The 19,164-nt window shown below is 39.1% G+C and overlaps 1 protein-coding gene across 3 annotated transcripts; it reads right to left on the reverse strand.

Moving 5' to 3' along the window:
- Nucleotides 1-334: 334 nt before the first annotated feature.
- Nucleotides 335-19,164, reverse strand: LOC111333979 (four and a half LIM domains protein 2). 3 transcript variants are annotated; one of them, XM_022939649.2, is made up of 8 exons: nt 19,030-19,164; nt 16,265-16,347; nt 6,139-6,325; nt 5,671-5,872; nt 4,890-5,143; nt 4,285-4,560; nt 3,337-3,591; nt 335-2,921 (listed from the first exon to the last, which is right to left on the reverse strand). In XM_022939649.2, the coding sequence occupies exons 1-8, from the start codon at nt 19,093-19,095 to the stop codon at nt 2,574-2,576; spliced, it is 1,671 nt and encodes a 556-aa protein (XP_022795384.1). In that variant the 5' UTR covers nt 19,096-19,164; the 3' UTR covers nt 335-2,573. The 3 variants fall into 3 exon arrangements, with proteins under 3 accessions (XP_022795384.1, XP_088589268.1, XP_088589269.1); XM_088733142.1 differs by having other exon boundaries at nt 16,094-16,347; nt 19,030-19,095; XM_088733143.1 differs by lacking the exon at nt 19,030-19,164 and having other exon boundaries at nt 6,139-6,293.

Here is a 19,164-nt window from a genome sequence, read left to right on the forward strand (position 1 = left end):
TCTTAAAATGGAAGCGCTTAGATCAAAGACGACACATGCACCGATGCGTTTTCATTTTTAGATGCTTAAATATATCGTTGATTTTGATGTTAATTTTAAGCATAACACTGCCTTTCATAAATAAAATACCCGCCAGTGCAACAAACTGCATCTTCCAGCTCCCAAAACAAACTGGAGAAAACAAAAACTTACATACCAGGCTTCAAACGATTTCAATGATCTTAATCCAGAAATTCAGGGAACTAAATCAATTCTATTGTTTTAAAGAAAGTGCAGTTTTTATCGTAGTACATTGTAATGTATCAATCTCATCCTTTTATCTTTACTCTTGAACTGTTGGTAATTTGTTCTTTTATTTTCTTTTTTAACTTGTGTTTTTACAGGGCCGTTCTGAAAACCACTTTTGTGAAAACGTACCCTTTCTAAAGATTATTATTATTATTATTATTATTATTATATAGTCTGTTGTACAACTCCTTGACATATGGCCTTTTAAGTACCTATTCCTCTTACTACAGCTGCCTTTAACTCAAAAGGGAATTTCCATGTTCCATGTCTTCTTCTTGCATTTCAACTCTAAATGAGAATTTTAGCATTTAAACTAAATAGATGTAAGCCTTCAGCTTTGAATACCTTCTTGCTCTCAGTACTCTGTGCTGCACTTGTCTCAACTAAAAGCAGAACAGTCTGGTAACAAAAGATGTAGCATATAACCTTTTCTATTTGGCTGTGAGTACCGAATTCCATTTGAGGAACAGTGTACTGAAAGAGGATAGAAATCCACATTCCTCTCTTTAAACAATATTGTTGATAGAATCGATTTTTTAATACATTAGTGACTTCCAGGCAATTATGACATATTAAAATGTAGATTTTCTTACTCTGCTGAGTAAGAAGTGAAGATAACTTAAATTTGTGGTTTGCGAAATCTTTGAAGGCAAATAATGACACTCGACTATCCTTTCCATACAACACATTGCCTGACAGCTAAAATACTCTAACTTACCTTTGAATAACATAAAATTCCGATAGTTTCTTGCAACTTTTCTTATCATTTTGATGTAAAGTAAAACTAATGCAACTATTTTTTGTTTCCAAGAAAATGAAGACACTGTCATTAATCCATAAAGTAACCTAACCACACTGTAAGAACATACTATTCTAGACTAGATACGAGGAATAGGGAATTCTGTACTCAAGCTACATTGTTTATCTCCGTGTCTCCTCTCTGCAGCAAAAAAAACAAGAAAGGATGCTGCTACCTCCCTCCCCTCCCCCTGATTAAATGCTAGTCAATCACAGGATGCCTCTCGGCATTTTTTAGGATTCCCTGGCAGTTTGCTGGTACCCATTTAGAGAGTGCCACTGTGAGAGTAAAGCGCCCTACTCAAGAACACCACAATGACCCCACTGGAGCTACCAAGTCTCCTACTAGCACAGATGGATAGATCAAAAACAAAAATGTAAACTTCTCGTCAAATCACTGATCATCTAATTAAGAAATTTAAAACATAAGAAATAACGTATGATGCACGATCCTCGCAGTTGAGAGCGCTATTTATGCAATAGCGAAAATCAGACCTGAAAAAAATCAGGCCTGTACGGGATTCGAACCACTGACCTCTGCGATACTAGTGCAGCGCTCTACCAATTGAGCTAACAAGCCAACTGGGAGCAGGCCGTTAAGTTGATTCGTAATAAACCCGTGAAAGTGATAAATCAGATACAATGAATATATGAAGTTCAAATATTCATTGTATCTGATTTATCACTTTCACGGGTTTATTACGAATCAACTTAACGGCCTGCTCCCAGTTGGCTTGTTAGCTCAATTGGTAGAGCGCTGCACTAGTATCGCAGAGGTCAGTGGTTCGAATCCCGTACAGGCCTGATTTTTTTCAGGTCTGATTTTCGCTATTGCATAAATAGCGCTCTCTACTGCGAGGATCGTGCATCATACGTATCTAATACCGCAGTTTAAAATATATGAACTTCATATATTCATTGTATCTGATAAGAAATAACCCTATCATTTTGTATGTGTAAGACATAAATCAGGCCAAGTGTCCACGTTTTCCTTCCAAATGCTTTGTTAAAAATGAAATTTAAATAGAATATCTTTTAAAATATAAAATAGTAATTCTTTGAGATATAGTTTCGTCTGTTGTTAAGTAATAACAAATTGAATCTGAATCGTTGGTAGTAGCTGTGAAAAATTATCTTAGAGCTAAAGTTTCTTGGAAATAACACAGATTATGAACGGAGATAGTAGAGCTTATACCCAGCAATGCTTACTAAATGCGAACTTAAGCTTGATTTCTGCCCCACTCTCCAAAATAGGTCTGTCATGTGCTCATTTCATAAACAGGGTTGGTTATTGAGCCTTATACATACTACACCCTAACTGACCACAATGTTCACTTGAATGCAAAGTTTGCAAGGCTTTACTAAGATGTGCCCAGCACATTCACTCCTGACTTTAGAGAAATTAACAACAAATACACTTAAGTTATCTACCTATTTATTCAACTACTGCCAGCTTCGCAGAATCAAATGGTTTTCAGTTAACTAATCTAAGAACTACATTTGATGCATATTTTGTCTTCTTCTACCACACGGAATTTCTCTCCAGCCAAGGCCATACCACATTTGGAACAAACAAAGCAATCGCGGTGATAGAACTTCTCACCATAAGCTACAAACTTGACACTTCCTTCAATCAGCTTCTCACAAGCTGCACACCTCTTTGCAAAATTACTGCGGTAGCAATCTTCACAAACATTATTTCCTTCATGCTTAGTGAATGGCTTCCCTGCCAAAGGTTGCGAGCACATTGTGCAAGTGAAGCATTCTGAGTGGTACACATTGCCATCATGCTTTACTGAAGCTGTTTTGATCAGCTCATTACACCTGACACAGATCTAAAAAATGAATATCAATATGCCATTCATCAATTTGTAAATCTAGTTCAGATTTTTTCGTATAGCAGAAAGTAAGGGGAATTACTACTGAGATCTTTGTAGTGAAAGGTTAATTTGACAATCCTAATTTACACCCCAACTTGAACATAACAGGACGAAAAATGCGCGCACTGTAAGTACCTCCAGTTGTCCCATACAAAGCCTTAGAAAGTTTTCTAAGGCTAATTTGTATGGGACAACGGGAGGTACTTACAGCGCACGCATTTTCCGTCCTGTCATGTGTATCCCCTCAAGATTTCACACTTTAGGGGGAGCAGAAATGATGAGCTATGACTTTCACTGTGACAAAATGACCTATGTCACCTTTACCTCCTTCCTTTTCTGTCAAAAAATCAAGTATTGTCTCATCACTCACCCTGGCATAACCAGTCTCATAGCACTTTCCACACAGGCGCTTGTCCTCTCTTCTAATAAACTGCTGAGTACCAATGGGTTGTTTGCACTCATCACATGCAAAACATTTCTCATGGAAGGTTTTGCTCTGATATCCAACCTTCTTCTCCCCTGGAGCAAAATCTCCACCACATGCTTCACAAACTTTGGATGGGGTGATTCCACGGCAGGGATGGCATATCAAGTTGTCATCCTTGAAGGTGAAGCCTTGATTCAGCTACAACATCAAAAAAATTTTAAAACTTAGCCATTCTGACCAAGGCTGTACATTATAGACTTTATATATACCACTTTATGGTTTTAATTCCTGAAAGCAGAATCCTTAAACAAAGCTGTAATGCATAATGAAGGGTGTAAAACACAATAGTCCATTTTACAGTGGTGTGCTTGGTTGCCAACCTTTTGAACAGGAGTGCAGTTGAGGGTAACCTTGTTATGATACAGACATTGCACTTTTTAAATTTAAATTACTTTGTTATCATGCTTGCTAGATACCAGCCTCTATCATAACAAGGTCATCTTCAGCCTCACTCCAAATCAAAGTCTTGGCAACCAAGCGCACCAGTGTAAAATGGCCTATTGCACTTAGACCGCTTTTTGATTGACTGTCGTAAAACCAAAGCCAAAGTAATCATGATGACCAATTGGAAGAAAGTTTAAGAACCAATGAGAATTCAAACTAAAAACAAACAAACTGCCTTGGGCAAGCCATCAAGTCTTGAATGGTTCTTGTTTTGTTTCTGATTGGTTAAGAGAGTGGCACAAGTTTTTGGGACCAATCACAGAGCAAAACCAAAGCGATCTTGAAATATTTTTGACACTCAATTGAATATTACTGTAACTACAGGTACTTATTTGATAAGGAATACATTGTGAGACCATAGAATGATGTCCAAAGCCTGGAACTTACCAACGGCTTTTTACAATCCGGCTGTGAACAGACAAAACACTCCTCGTGCCAGTGTTTACCACGAACATCAACATCTTTAGTGCCAGGACCAATGGCATTCTTGCAATTCTCACATGTATTGGCAAATTTTTTGTCATAGCAGTTGATGCAAGAAGGCTGGCCATCCACTGTAACAAATTTCTGGTTTGACAGTGACTCATCACAAAAGTAACAGCAAAGGTGACCTGGATGCCAGTTGTGGTCCATGGCCTGGGAATACTCTCCTACATAGATCAACTGGGAAAAAGATAATTATAAACTTACTACAAAATGACACATCATAAAAAAAGTTGGCTATCAACAAATCAATAAAGCTTAATTTTGATAGTGGTGAGTTGTTTATTGACTTAATATCAACATGAAATTTTTGCTTTGTGTTTTGCCATCGACATGTGATAATGAAGATGACTAATGCAAGTACTTATGCATATGAGCTAGCCCAGATGTAAACTGACCACCAAGGGCCAGCGATTTACTTATTTAATGATCAATACAACAGCAAAACCATGCCTAACATCAAATAAACTTCCATTGCAAAATTTATTATTACCATAACAAATGCATACCTCCTCACATCCTGCACAACGAGGCTTCAGTGACTCGCTCCAGTGCCTTGGACAATATAGCTTCTGCTTTTCTTCATCCCAGCAGTAGATAAGATCAACTAGGAGCTCACCATCTTCTGAGCACACAAAACATTGCACATGCCAGCAGGTGTCTGGTCCAGAGCGCAAGGCAAACACAGCCATCTCACCAACATTCACTTGCATAGTGCACTTATTGCATGACGCTGGCATGGTCAGGCCTGTTTTCACTGCACCTGCAAAGGAAATAATGGCTCACACTATCAGGAAAGTGCGGTTATACTATATACTTCCTCAAAGAAGCAACCACACTTTAATATTTTAAAAGTGCCTAACCCTGAATAAAGTGCCCACCCCGTTGGCCATACTACTCAAGTAAACACCTCCCCCCACCCCTCCAATCCTTCATTTTGGTAATTAGTAGGGCTTTAGAGAAAAACTGTTTTTATAACCACTTTCTTCATAAATTTTTCAGCTTCAGTTAGAGGGGACAGTACAGGAAAATATAGTCTCTTTTCCGTTAAGTCAGTTTTTGCCTTCTCCGTGTGCTTGCCGAGTTCCGGACCTTTATGTGGCATACCTATTCTTTAAGGTTTTGTCCTTTTCCTGAACTAACTTAATAAGTAAGCACCCTCCTCAATTAAGTACCCTCCTTCCACTTCCAATAAGGCCCCTCCTTTAAGCCAAAATTCTTAATAAGCACCTTGGTACTTTCACTAGCAAATATAACATTCATCTGAAATGGTAACAATAAATTTCTTACCAACTCCCACAGCTTTGTCAATTCTCTTCATGCACATGTCATCCATAGCCATCTTTTGATCCAGTGCCAGTTTGCGGCAGTGCTTGGTAGAGAAATCTTGCAGTGGCATCTGGTAAACGCGCTGCTTCAACCAATACCTAGCACCCTTAGACTCAAGTTTTGGAATCTTTTCTTCTGGCAGCTTAGACATGAACTCTGTTATCTTAAAAAAAATAAATAAATCCTTAAATTTACAAAATCTGATTCATTTAATAATATCTCCTGGTAGCTCCTAAACATTTCCTTGTAAGTAATATCAGAAATCATACGGTCTTAACAAGATGAAAGTGATAAACAGTGTTTTCCATTATTTTAAGCACCACAGGCAAAAAATTTTCAAACCAGAGAAAGCAATACCTTCACCAGTTGAATTTTCAAGAAGGATTCCTGGCAACAGTAACATGTAACTGGTTTAAATATACAGTGTACCTGTCCACTTGTCAGGCCAGCAGGCACCCACACAAATCCTTCTGCATTGGCTTCCTTCACTTTTGTCAATGATGACTTTGGTGGTTTCTCTTCAACCCCCATACGGTCTTCTGGCAAATTGTTATAGCTTGTATTTAGAGGAATGTCATGGCACTCTAATGGACATTTGCAGAAAATACAGCTCTTTCTGAAAATGTGGAAAATACACTTAGGAGAGATCCTCATAGGCCTTGCCATATGCACCAAACTCATTGACAAGCAAGGCCATTTACTGCAGTCACCAAGAGATGCCATTTCAAGTAAAAGCAAATCTTTAGTCCCTTGAAGTTAACAAATACTTTGAAAAATCATTGAATAATGCTTAGTACTGTTAATAATAATAATAATAATAATAATAGTAATATATTTATAGAGTGCTTTAACTATTGGTCAATATTCAAAAGTGCTGTACAATAAGAATATATATATCTTATTAGACGTTTTGTTGTGTAGTATCACTGAGTATTTTTACGAGTTGTGCTGTATATTAAGCGCATAGAGTTCAATTTTAATGCGCTATTGTGCTGTATTCGATTTACGTTTACATTAATTCAGCCTCGCTTCCGTTCATGATTCGATGTATAATCACTTCCGGTAATGGCGACGACACATGTTAGAAAATATTAAAAGCTCTGTGTTGAAATCCAAGAATATATCTCCGTTTCTCGTGCCATCCGAACACCACATGGTGTCAGGAGTGAACAAGAAGATATAAACCGTGTCCAGAACGGATATTTAGCGATCAGTGATCAGGAATTACGCGGAAATATGGCTACGAATCTTCCACCACCGAAAGCTCTTTGTCTATCGGGAAATGCAAGTGAGAATTTCAAGTTGTTCAAGCAGCAGTACGAATTATATGTGAACGCCATTGGATTATCTACTGCCAGTAAGGAAAGGAGAAGTGCTATACTGCTAAATCTCGCAGGTGAGGAGGCGCTGAAAATCTACAATGGCTTCACATGGGCTCCAGCTGTAGGTGACCCCGAAGGGAAGGAACATGTACCAGCAGAGGACAAACTGGATCCGGAATTAATTCTGGAGAAATTCCAGAGGTTCTGCACGCCGAAAACAAACGTTACTTATGAACGTTACAAGTTTCACAGGTATACGCAATCAGAAGGTGAGAGTTTCGATAATTTCTTATCACAAATTAACACTCTCGTGTCTACGTGTGCCTACGGTGAACTAAAGGACGATTTTGTCAGAGATAAGATCGTATTGGGTATAAATAGTGATAAGGTCAGAGCACGGCTGTTGAGAGATGGTGAACTGACTTTAGAAAAAGCGATAAATGAGTGTAGAGCAGAAGAATGTTCTGGAAGGTGGGCTCAGGATATAAAAGGAGAGACTTCTAAAGTGCAGGCAGTTCAACATAGGCGGAAAGGAGGCCCTCGTGACAAGGGACTACGTAGTAACGGGCAGCAAAGAAGTGCATCAAATTGCTCCCAGGCATCGAATAGCCGGTCATGCCGGTGGTGTGGAAAGGAGGTGCACCCCAGAGAAAGATGCCCTGCAAAAGACAGTAAATGTAACAAGTGCAAACGCCCAGGACATTGGGGCAAGGTCTGCAGGAGTAGCAAAGGAAAAGGGTCTGTACAAGAGGTAGCAGAAGTGCAGTCTGACTCAGATGAGTACTACTTCTTAGGAAGCATCAGTGATGAAAGTTACTCTATTGAGAGTATCAACAACAGGAAAAGCAGGAGTGCATGGTTTACGGAAGTCCAGGTGTCAGGTCAGAGCCTGAAATTTGCTGTTGATACTGGAGCAGATGTGACAGTCATTCCCAAAGCTGTGTATGATACACAGTTTTCACACTTCATTTTGCAAAAGCCTGACAGGCCTCTTAGTGGCCCAGATCAAAGTAACCTTTCAACTCTTGGATTCTTTACTGCAGAACTAAAGAAAGGTGATCAGACAATCACAGAGGATATATATGTGTTCCCCAAAGGCTCTCTATTGCTAGGTAGAGACGCTTGTGCAGATCTAGGTGTTGTTAAGTTCATTGGAAAAGTTACGTCAGATCCTATCCAGTCAGCGGAGTTCGGATCAATGTTCAAAGGCTTAGGAAAGCTAGAAGGAGAATATAAGATTAAGATCGAGCAAAACGCAGAGCCATACAGTGTGATGACTCCCAGGAGGATATCTATTCCACTACGTCCTCTAGCCAAAGCTGAACTTGACAAGCTTATCGAGCTAGATGTTATAGAACGGTGCACAGAACCATCGGAATGGTGTTCTCCTATGGTCGTGGTGCCTAAAGGAAATGGCAAAGTGAGGATCTGTGTGGATCTCACAAAGCTTAACGAAGTAGTGAAGAGAGAAAGAATCATGCTCCCCACAGTGGATTATACAATTGCTCTGATGGGAGGTGCTAAGGTTTTCTCTAAACTGGATGCCAATGCGGGCTTCCACCAAATCTGCTTGGATGAAGATTCAAGGAAACTGACCACGTTCATCTCACCATTTGGTCGATTTCGATACAAGCGAATTCCCTTCGGTATCAAATCTGGCCCTGAGAAGTTTCAGAGTGAGATCTACCGAATACTAGGTGGTCAACAAGGTGTGGTATGTCTCATGGATGACATTGTCGTGTTCGGAAAGAACCAGGAGGAACATGACGAGAGACTCGTACAGACATTAACACGGCTGAAAGCAGCAGGTGTCACCTTGAATAAGGATAAGTGCCAATTCAGCAAAAGCCAGATTGACTTACTAGGTCATCGGATCGGAGTTAATGGTGTGGAAAGCTCTCCAGAGAAGGTTGAGGCTATATTGAAAATGCGTGCTCCAGAGAATGTGAGTGAGGTAAGAGGTCTGATGGGTACAGTGAACCAGCTCATGAAGTTTGTACCCAACCTTGCTACTATGACACAACCTCTACGTGAACTCTTGAGCTCTCACAGTGCATGGTGCTGGGGTCCAGCACAGGAACAGGCTTTTAAAGAGATTAAACAATGCTTGACGAGCAGCCCAGTGTTGCAAATATATGATCCTTCACTGGAGACCAAGGTGTCAGCAGATGCGTCTTCATACGGACTTGGCGGAGTGCTTTTGCAAAAGCACGGTGACAGGTGGGCGCCAGTGGCGTATGCGTCCAAAAGCCTTCTGGATGTAGAGAAAAGGTACGCCCAGATTGAGAAGGAGGCCTTAGCTAGTACCTTCGCATGTGAACGATTCACAGATTACATTCTGGGAAAGGATATTATACTTGAGACTGATCATAAGCCTCTTGTACCACTGCTATCCACGAAGGAGTTGGATCAACTACCCGTACGTATTCAACGAATGAGAATGAGGCTCATGAGATACTCGTTCACACCTGTTCATGTGCCAGGAAAACTGTTGTACACTGCCGACACGCTATCTCGTTCTCCAACACCAGCCAAATCAGGTGATTCATTTCATGAGGAAGTGAACTTATATGCTCATCAAGTCATAGCTGGAATGCCTATCAGTGATAGCAAATTAGATGATATTATGATCCATCAACAGGAGGATGAAGCATGCAGGCAAATTATGAACTATGTAGCTGAAGGTTGGCCTGAAAAACATAATGTCAAGGGTTTAGTCAGCCCTTATTTTGCTCATAGAGCAGAGCTGACAGTGGTTAAAGGGCTGTTGATGATGGGACCTCAAGTCGTTATACCATCGTCTATGAAATTGGAAGTCCTGGATAAGATCCACGACGGTCACCAAGGGATTGTCAAGTGCAAGGCATTGGCCAGAAACACAGTGTGGTGGCCAAGCATGATGAAGAATATAGAGGAGTTAATTGAAAACTGTCGCAAGTGTCAGTCTAACAGGAAAAATCCTCCAGAACCTCTAGTTCCTACCATGCTCCCACAACGACCATGGCAATACATAGCCACTGATGTCTATGAACTCAATAAAAGACTGTATTTAGTAATGATTGATTACTACTCCAGATGGATAGAGGTAGCTAGTCTGAGTTCAACTACCTCAGCAGAGGTCATAGACAGGATGAAACGTGCATTTTCCAGATTCGGAATTCCAGATCAAGTAAAATCTGACAATGCCAGCTACTATACATCAAGGGAATTTAAGATGTTCACTTTAGATTACGGGTTTCGACATGTCACTAGCAGCCCAGGTCATGCTTCAGGCAACGGGGAAGCAGAGAGAGCAGTGCAAACAGCTAAACGTCTCCTAGCTGGCTCTCAAGATCCTTATCTTGCTTTGCTACAGTATAGAGCGACACCATTGGCTAATGGTTATTCTCCAGCTGAGCTAATGATGTCAAGGAGGCTCAAAACCAAAGTGCCGGTGGCCCCGTCTCAGCTGTCCCCAAACCTTGTGCAGAATCATGCCCTACGCCAGTTTGAAGACAATCACAAAACCAAACAGAAGCTGCACTTCGACAGAAGGCATTCAGCGAGGCCTCTTGTTCCCTTAGAGAAGGGAGATGAAGTGATGGTACAAGACAGAGGACAGTCTGGAATAGTAGTGGAGAAGTGCACACCTCGTTCTTATGTGATCCATACGGACACTGGGTCATATAGAAGGAATAGAGTACAGATCAACAAGATACCACCCCCACCCCCAGCTGCAGCTACATCTCCAGCCAAACCCACACCGGTGCCAGTACCTCCATCACCTAAACTTCCTTCACCCCAAACAGCTAACACTGCAGAAGGAACTGGCACATCAAAAGTGTACACCAGATCTGGCCGTCAATCTAAGCCCTCATCTAGATTGAAGGATTATGTGCCATAAGTGAAGTTATACTTTCTGGCCAGATTTTCTCTGGTTTCTCAGACAGAAAGTCATAACTATGAACGCGTATTCTAGTGTGTGTGAGACTTAGTGCAGAGACAGATGACAATAGCTACCCAGGATGTGTTTCTTAACAAAATGACGATTACTTGAGGACATTTGATTGACATTGTTTTGATTTTGAATTTCACGCTAGATAAGAAACAAGTATGTCTAAGTAAGTTTCTCTTTCATTATCTTAAAGGGGGAGATGTGCTGTATTCGATTTACGTTTACATTAATTCAGCCTCGCTTCCGTTCATGATTCGATGTATAATCACTTCCGGTAATGGCGACGACACATGTTAGAAAATATTAAAAGCTCTGTGTTGAAATCCAAGAATATATCTCCGTTTCTCGTGCCATCCGAACACCACAGCTATATAAGAACTTATTATTAAATTAAATTTTGACGAGCCTGTAGGGCAAATCAAAATACAAATAACGAGTAAAAATACTCAGCGATACTACACAATGAAAGGTCTAATAAGTTATTTATTATCCAACACGCCAAACTGTTATTTCAGTGTGGGCGAATTTTGTTGATATTTATTTACGAAGAGTACGTCAGGGAAGTATGGGAAGCGGAAAGGAATTGGCGCGTTGTGTTGTTGTTTCTATTTTCTTCGTTATTTGAAGAAATTTTCTAGTCGTAAAGCTGTTTTTCTTTGTTCGATTCATTTAGTAAACTTGGATCTATATTTGCCAGCCATTCTGAGTCTTCATCGTCGGAAATATGATCCAAATTGTCCACCACTTTTTTTTTCGCTCCCGTGATGTGAGAAAACCCGTTTCACCGGTACTCTACAATAGATGAGTACAAATACCGCGTGATATTTGTACTCGTCTATGGTGTTATTTGTACTCGTCTAAGTGTAGTTGGATAATAAATATTAAATAATACCTTTATTTACATTCAGCCAATAAAATTATCTAACATTTTTACACAACTTGTTCTAAAGCTAAGCCTAAATGCTATATGAAATCAATCTACAAATTGAATGAACAATGCTCAAAATCCAGCTATAATAATTCTTGAAATAAGAATAACTGAAGCTTTCAAACCAAAATAATTCTTAATAATAACAATCACTAATATGATCAAGGAAGCTAAAAAAGTGTTTCAGTATCAACAATAATAATAATAATTTACATCTTATAGAGCACTATTTACAATGACAGATCAACAGCACTGTACAATTAATGTACTAACCCACCCATCCCACCTCAGGGGAGGACATCCATCACACAGTAATCTCATGCGTGGGAAATTAACGTCTCCTACCCCTAACCCTGCAGGAGACGGAACCTCCATTTATTCATCCCTATCCGAAAAGACTAGAATATCTAACCATTTCTCGATGTTATAGAAAGGTAGCATATTCTTCTCAATTATTTTAAGACCTTAAGTGTTGGTCCGGCCGGGGCTCGAACCCTCGACCTCCTGCACAACAGTCCAGCGCTCTATCCATGGAGCTAACCGCGAGGAAATTATTTACATAATTTACATTCAAACATATTTAAAATACACTCGAGAAACCATGAAACTATATTTTACACATAAGAGAAAAAGATATTAAAAATTGCAGAACCTAGATTTTGGCAAGGCAATCTAACTAATTCAGAGTCCACTTTTGAACATTACGTTTAATAATAATAATAATAATAATAATAATAAACGATTATTATTATAATAATGAATTTTTAATATCTTTGCCGATGAATGCAAGAGATTCCATAGCCGCCTTGCAGAGTTACTTGCGTTAAAGTGCCACTATGATTAAAATTTTGCATTGCCTTTTCTTTTCACTTATGGAAACTAGAAGTAAGAAACACTTACCATGCCAAGTTTAATCGCAAAATTCTCGCGGGAAGTATGATTATTTCAACCTTGTTTTTCATTTTTGGTCGCCCGCCATTACTCAATTAAAAAATGGCCGAGTGTGGCAAAAAGAGTTGGCACTAGTTGGAGCTTTTCGGAAGTGATGTCATATGCACAGCTCAACCTAAAAAATGTGGCTAAATTTGCATGCCATTTGGAAGAAGAATTTGAGGAAGAATACATCTTATAAAACGCCCAGAATTTCCACAGTGGGAATCTCTCACAACACACGAAGCACGATGCGAAAGTGTGCATATGACGTCACAGGCCAACTCATGCATAAAACCGCTTTTCAGTTCAGTCGCTGGCTATCGGTTGCAAGCTGAGTAATGGCGGACAGGTTTTTCGTGAATTTCGGCCAGCTATATCAAGGTGTATTTCGCTTCCATTGACCTAACAACTATCGCATAGTACAATTCTAACCATATTAACTTGACCATATTAACGCCTCCTGGTTAGCTCAATGGATAGAGCGCTGGACTGTCATGCGGGAGGTTGAGGGTTCGAGCCCCGGCCGGACCAACACTCAAGGTCTTAAAATAATTGAGAAGAATACGCTTCCTTTCTATAACATCAAGAAATGGTTAGATATTCTAGTCTTCTCGGATAGGGATGAATAAATGGAGGTCCCGTCTCCTACAGGGTAAGGGGTAGGAGACGTTAATTTCCCAGGCACGAGATTACTGTGTGATGGATGTCCTCCCCTGGGGTGGGATGGGCGCGTTAGGATTGATTGTAAAGCGCTGTTGATCTGTCATTGTAAATAGCGCTCTATAAGTGATCAATTTTAATTGTTGTGAGTGGCGCTAAAAAATGTCAAAACCAGAGACAAAAATTTTTGTCGTAGTGGCACTTTAAAGAAAGGAGATGACTATGCTACAACCATATCTTGGATAAGGGTGAAGATACCCTTTGCCATTCTACATTCAGCTTTGCTGTGTCTCAGAGGAACCAGGAGAAAGAGAAGAGTAGCCAATATATCTGACACTGACATTACATCGGAAAGTGTGCAAGCCAGAATTTAAGTAGTCAATTTTTTATTATGTAGTTTAGTTTACTGACTTTTTCTTTTATTTTTAGAGAACTGCTTTTTGTGAAATATTTTTAAGGAAAAATTTATTATTATTATTATTAAGGATGTTGATTATGTATCGTCAATTTATTTGCTGTTCTGCTGAATGAAGCTGAAGCAAAATAATGCAGACATAATGTAGAACAGTTGTTAATACCGAAGAGATTGAAGACTTTTCTCTCAGCTAGAGACTTTTTAAACTTGTTTTAATATTTATATACCTTAATTTTGTTTGTTATCCTGTATTTCTACTGATTTTTTGAAAAATTTACATATGGATAGTTACGTACTATAATAATAATAATAATAATAATACTGCCATAGTCACTAAAAATTTACAAAAATCATGTTAAAAGGCTTAAAATGTCTGATAAAAATCTAAGAAAAGCTATAGAGGTTTTGCATGGCAGCCATGTTGCATGGCAGGAACAATGAAAATATTTTGCATAAGAAAGAAACAAGAAACTTTTTTCCCATGGGAAAAGTAATCTATTGTTCCTGCCATGCAACATGGCTGCTATGCAAATCCAGTATTGGATACACATTTTGGTTAGTAACGATGATGACAACAACAATAATAATCATAATAATTCGGTTCTCTAGGATCAGACTCGTGTCAGACCCAAACTAACTTTGATAACAAAAATGACCTATATATAAAAATCGCGAAAGCAACTACTAGTTCGTATTGAAAGAATTTCAGAAAACATGCATAGAAATTATCTTTATAAAAGTAAATTACATTAAAAAAGTATATGAGAAGGGAAATGACACTCTTACTCTAAAAAAGTGTAAAAACAAATTTTAAAAATGTCTAGCCTATATTTGCCATAATAATAATAAAAATAATAATAATAATAATAATAATAATAATAATGTGTGAATCAGTTATGCACCAAATGCAAAAAGCAATCCTGTCTGGTTCATTACACATTGCTAGAATTTTCAAGCTGAGCGTTTAGACATCTTAAGGAATTTTGGACACCCATTTTGACAGAAATTTTATCTCGCACATTTTCGAGATTTTATTACGTATCTTAGGGTTCCCATAGGAAAATGGACAGCTATATGAACAATGTTTTTCAACTTATGAACAGTTTTATTTTGTAATTAAGACGTCCATTAAGCCTTTAGGATTTAATTTAGTTACTTATATATTTTTGACACTCTTATCAAATCAGGTTTTCTTTTTTTGTGTGTGTTGGTTTGCTTGCTTTTCTTTTTTTGTGTAAATTATTGTGTAATTGTTGTCATAAGTTGTAGTTGATGCTGTGGCTGGTTACGGTTTGCCACCCAGCCTAGGCTTTTAATCTTTACCCTGGGCATCCAGACGTTTGTACTGCCAATACTAATAATAATAATAATAAGTACGGACCCCTTCGCTGGGAACTAAGGCAGCAGTTCCTAGGCTACGAGGTGAAGCAACATGACATCATAATGGATGCCATCGGGGGGTGGTCGCGGGAGCTGGATGTCATAATGCGCGAGCTGGTGAGAGGCAGAAGCACAGATGTACTGCGAAAGATGCAGAGGGCAGTGCTCTCGGGCACGTTGAATATTCCGCCCGGACTTTCAAGGTAGCAGTTTGAGTTCCTGTTAGAAGGAGGACACAACGGAAAAGCTTTTTAAGATTAGTTAATGTACATTTATTTTTTACTCCATGGCTCACAGGTTACGGTTTTTGCCCTATGCTGCTTGATTAGAATGTAGCATTCAGTTGATTTCTCTGCGATTATAATAATACAGAACAGATTTATCCAGGAAAAGTTGTCACAGGTTTAAAGAATATTTTCTTTATTCTGATGCCCATCTAGTACAAATAGGTCATTTTACAGTTGTGTACTTAGTTGCCAAGCCCCTTTGTTTAAGAGTGAGGCTCAAGGTGACCTTATTGTGATATCTAGTTAGCATGATAACAAGGTAATTTACACTTGAAAAACGGCAAGGTTTGTATCATAACAAGGTCACCCTTAGCCACACTCTTGTTCAAAGGCTTGAAAACCAAGCATGCAACTGTAAAATGGGCTATTCTCAGGGGTGGATCCAGGAATTTTTGATTGGGGGGGTCCAAACTTTGGTTCAGAAAGGACTGTTGAACTCTTTTGAGCCAAAATACTCCTCCCCAACACCCCACACACCCCCTCCCACCAGTCATGGTTGCGCTTTATAATTCCTTGGCTGCTTACCGTTTACTTGCATTCATAAATTAAAAAAATCAGCCAGTTAAAAAGTGATATATGATCCTGTCGATGTAAGAATTTCATTCTCAAAGTTGTAAGCGTCGGGTCTGAAAGGGGGGGTCCGGACACCCCAGACCCTCCCCCTGGATCCACCACTGATTCTGACTTCAGTCTCACCTCCATGGATGAGAAGAGAGTCCTCGACAGTTACAGCAGTCTAGGCATGGCTGCCCTTCAATCTCGCCAGCAGCAAATGGCTCCTGTAGAGTTTTGAAATAATATCATATTGGTATGGTTCCAGGTATATGATATGTTACTGAAAAAAATTATTGAAAACTAAAATGTTACTTAAATGAAGACTACATATGATGCATGATCCTTGCAGTAGATAGCCCTATTTAAGCAATAGCGAAAATCAGACCTGACAAAAATCAGGCCTGTACGGGATTTGAACCACTGACCTCTGCGATACTAGTGCAGCCCTCTACCAATTGAGCTAACAAGCCAACTGCGAGCAGGCCGTTAAGTTGATTCGTAATAAACCCGTGAAAGTGATAAATGAGATACAATGAAATATATGAAGTTCATATTACGAATCAACTTGACGGCCTGCTCCCAGTTGGCTTGTTAGCTCAATTGGTAGAGCGCTGCACTAGTATCGCAGAGGTCAGTGGTTCGAATCCCGTACAGGCCTGATTTTTTTCAGGTGTGATTTTCGCATTGCTTAAATAGCGCTATCTACTGCGAGGATCGTGCATCATATGTATCCAGTACCGCAGTTCAAAATATATGAACTTCATATATTTCATTGTATCTTAAATGGAGACTATCAGTTTTATTCCTTATCTGGCTAAATAAAGTAAAAAGAACACCCCCTTGTCAAGTTTGTTTCATAACCCCCCTCCTTGTCCCCCTAGTGTTAACCAGCATAACACTGGAGGATAGCTAGCTGTCATGGTAGGGGAATGGAAATAAGTTCAATTTTGTTTTCTCTAGGCATGGCTATTATCTAAATACATCTTGAGATGGATGAGAGATTTTTTTCTATCTAGCCTTTCATGGGTTATGTAGAATAATAACCTTGTGTATATCTTTGTCCAAACCAAACTCAACCAAAACAATTTTGTTATAACCATAAAGAATAAGAATATAAAATAAACAATCTTAAGATCAGCCACTTATACTTTGTATTAATTACAACACATCAGTGCCAAGCGTGGGAAAATTGTGTGTTTTGGTGGGAAAATTGTGAGTTTTGGTTACACATCTAACAGTACAGTGGTGATTGATTGTGGTACATAGGAGGTATGTGATTGTTTAAAAGGATCCCACTGCATGGCACATTTTCTACTCCTTCCAGTGATAAGTTGAAAAGTGCAGCTAAGCAGTGGCACTTACTGCAAGAAAGTTGGTCCAAGTTTTTAAGTTCATGTCAGAGTCCACAGAGTGGCTACACTGTGTATGGTTAATTCAATTGTGGAAAAGATGGAAGTGGTGTGTTTTTCTTTAAGTGCATGACAGTTTACACGTAGCACAGCAGCTAATAGCTTTGTCTATTCAACCATGGGATTTTTCATTCTAGCATAGTGATTCAAGTTGGCCATGTTTAGTTCACTCTCTGTCCCCTGTTGATTGTTAACAATGAACAGAAGACACAGGAATGTCACAACATACTACAGTTGATAAACTAATGAATGTAAAATTCATCTTTTCTGCATTGAAGTTTTGACTGCAAATTGAGCATGAACCCATAAAAATTTAGTAGACATAGGATTCAGCTGACCATGACCAAGTCTCTAGGAAGTAATTAATAATTCTTATCCTCTTCAAGCGTAGCAATTTAACAAATGAATAGAATTCTCGTGTCACACTTTCATATTCGAGGTCATCTCTCAACTTCTCAACTTGACCAGAAATGGAAATACAGGAGGATGGTTTGCAATAAACTATGTTCTAGCTGTCTTATTATCATTACTTTTATTGCTACACTGTTAGCTTAATGCTACGCTAATTTTGTGTTTACAAAACGAATTTGAATAATGTAAAATAAAAATTAAACTGTATTTCAATGTGAAGTCTCCAAGTAGCGTTGCTGAGTTCAAAGTAATCTTTTAAATAAAAAGATCGCTATCGTAACACTTGAAATTGGTTGACAGTTACCAAAGAGGGTTTAAAACCGAGTTTTCTTTGCTAGTGACATCAAACAATGTGCATTCCACATTATCAACAAAGGGACACGAAGGGACATTTACATTCTGTTTGTTGTTGCATTCCACTGAAGGTGAACTAGGCAATGCCGATCACAAAAAACCCTCAGAAAATTCAAGCAAGCTACTTGAAGCATTTCAGTTATTTTTATCCACTAAGGAAACCTTGAGCTTTCAATTGAGCGTTTACAGTAATAAGAAACAATTAAAGACATGCGAGAAGATCGCAACAGAATTTTTAGTTCCAATTGGCACACCCAAAGAAATGGCATAAAAAAATCGGAAAGGTGGTGATGTTACAAGACATCTTTGCGTCTCCTTGCCGTCTTGTAAGATAGAGTTTGTCCTTGAATCTTCGAAATACAACAGTTCAGACGTCTGTCCGATTTAAGAGAAAATGGAATCGAAATCACGATACAATGAAGCCAAATTTGCGGTGAACACAGCTGTCTCAAGTCGCGTTTTTACGTACCGAAGTTGTGTCCCAAGGTAAAAAATTTTCAACTCTAGGTGATCCTTTTTTCTTAACCGATCAGCGATCACGAGAGGGTTATATTCTCTCTTCCAGCAGGACTATTTCCTACAAAAGAATCTAATTCTGCGATTGCTTTAGCTCTTGTTAAAAGGATTTGTAAGTTTATAGTAAGCGCCTCCAGAGACCCCTCGCGTGAGAGATCACATGGTAACACAGCTGTTGCAAAATTCGCGCACATGAATGTTATTTCTCTTTCCTACCTTGCTTCTGCTCGAATCTGGCTGGAAAATGATGAAATCAAGTGAGTCGAAATCGGCAGCCGACATTTCTATCGATGTGCTGGTGTGAGTGGCGAACTACTTTTTCTGTAATTTATGAGGAGGGGGTCTTTTGGC

Source organism: Stylophora pistillata, chromosome 9 (genome assembly GCF_964205215.1).
Source record: "Stylophora pistillata chromosome 9, jaStyPist1.2, whole genome shotgun sequence".
Taxonomy (NCBI): Eukaryota; Metazoa; Cnidaria; class Anthozoa; order Scleractinia; family Pocilloporidae; genus Stylophora; species Stylophora pistillata.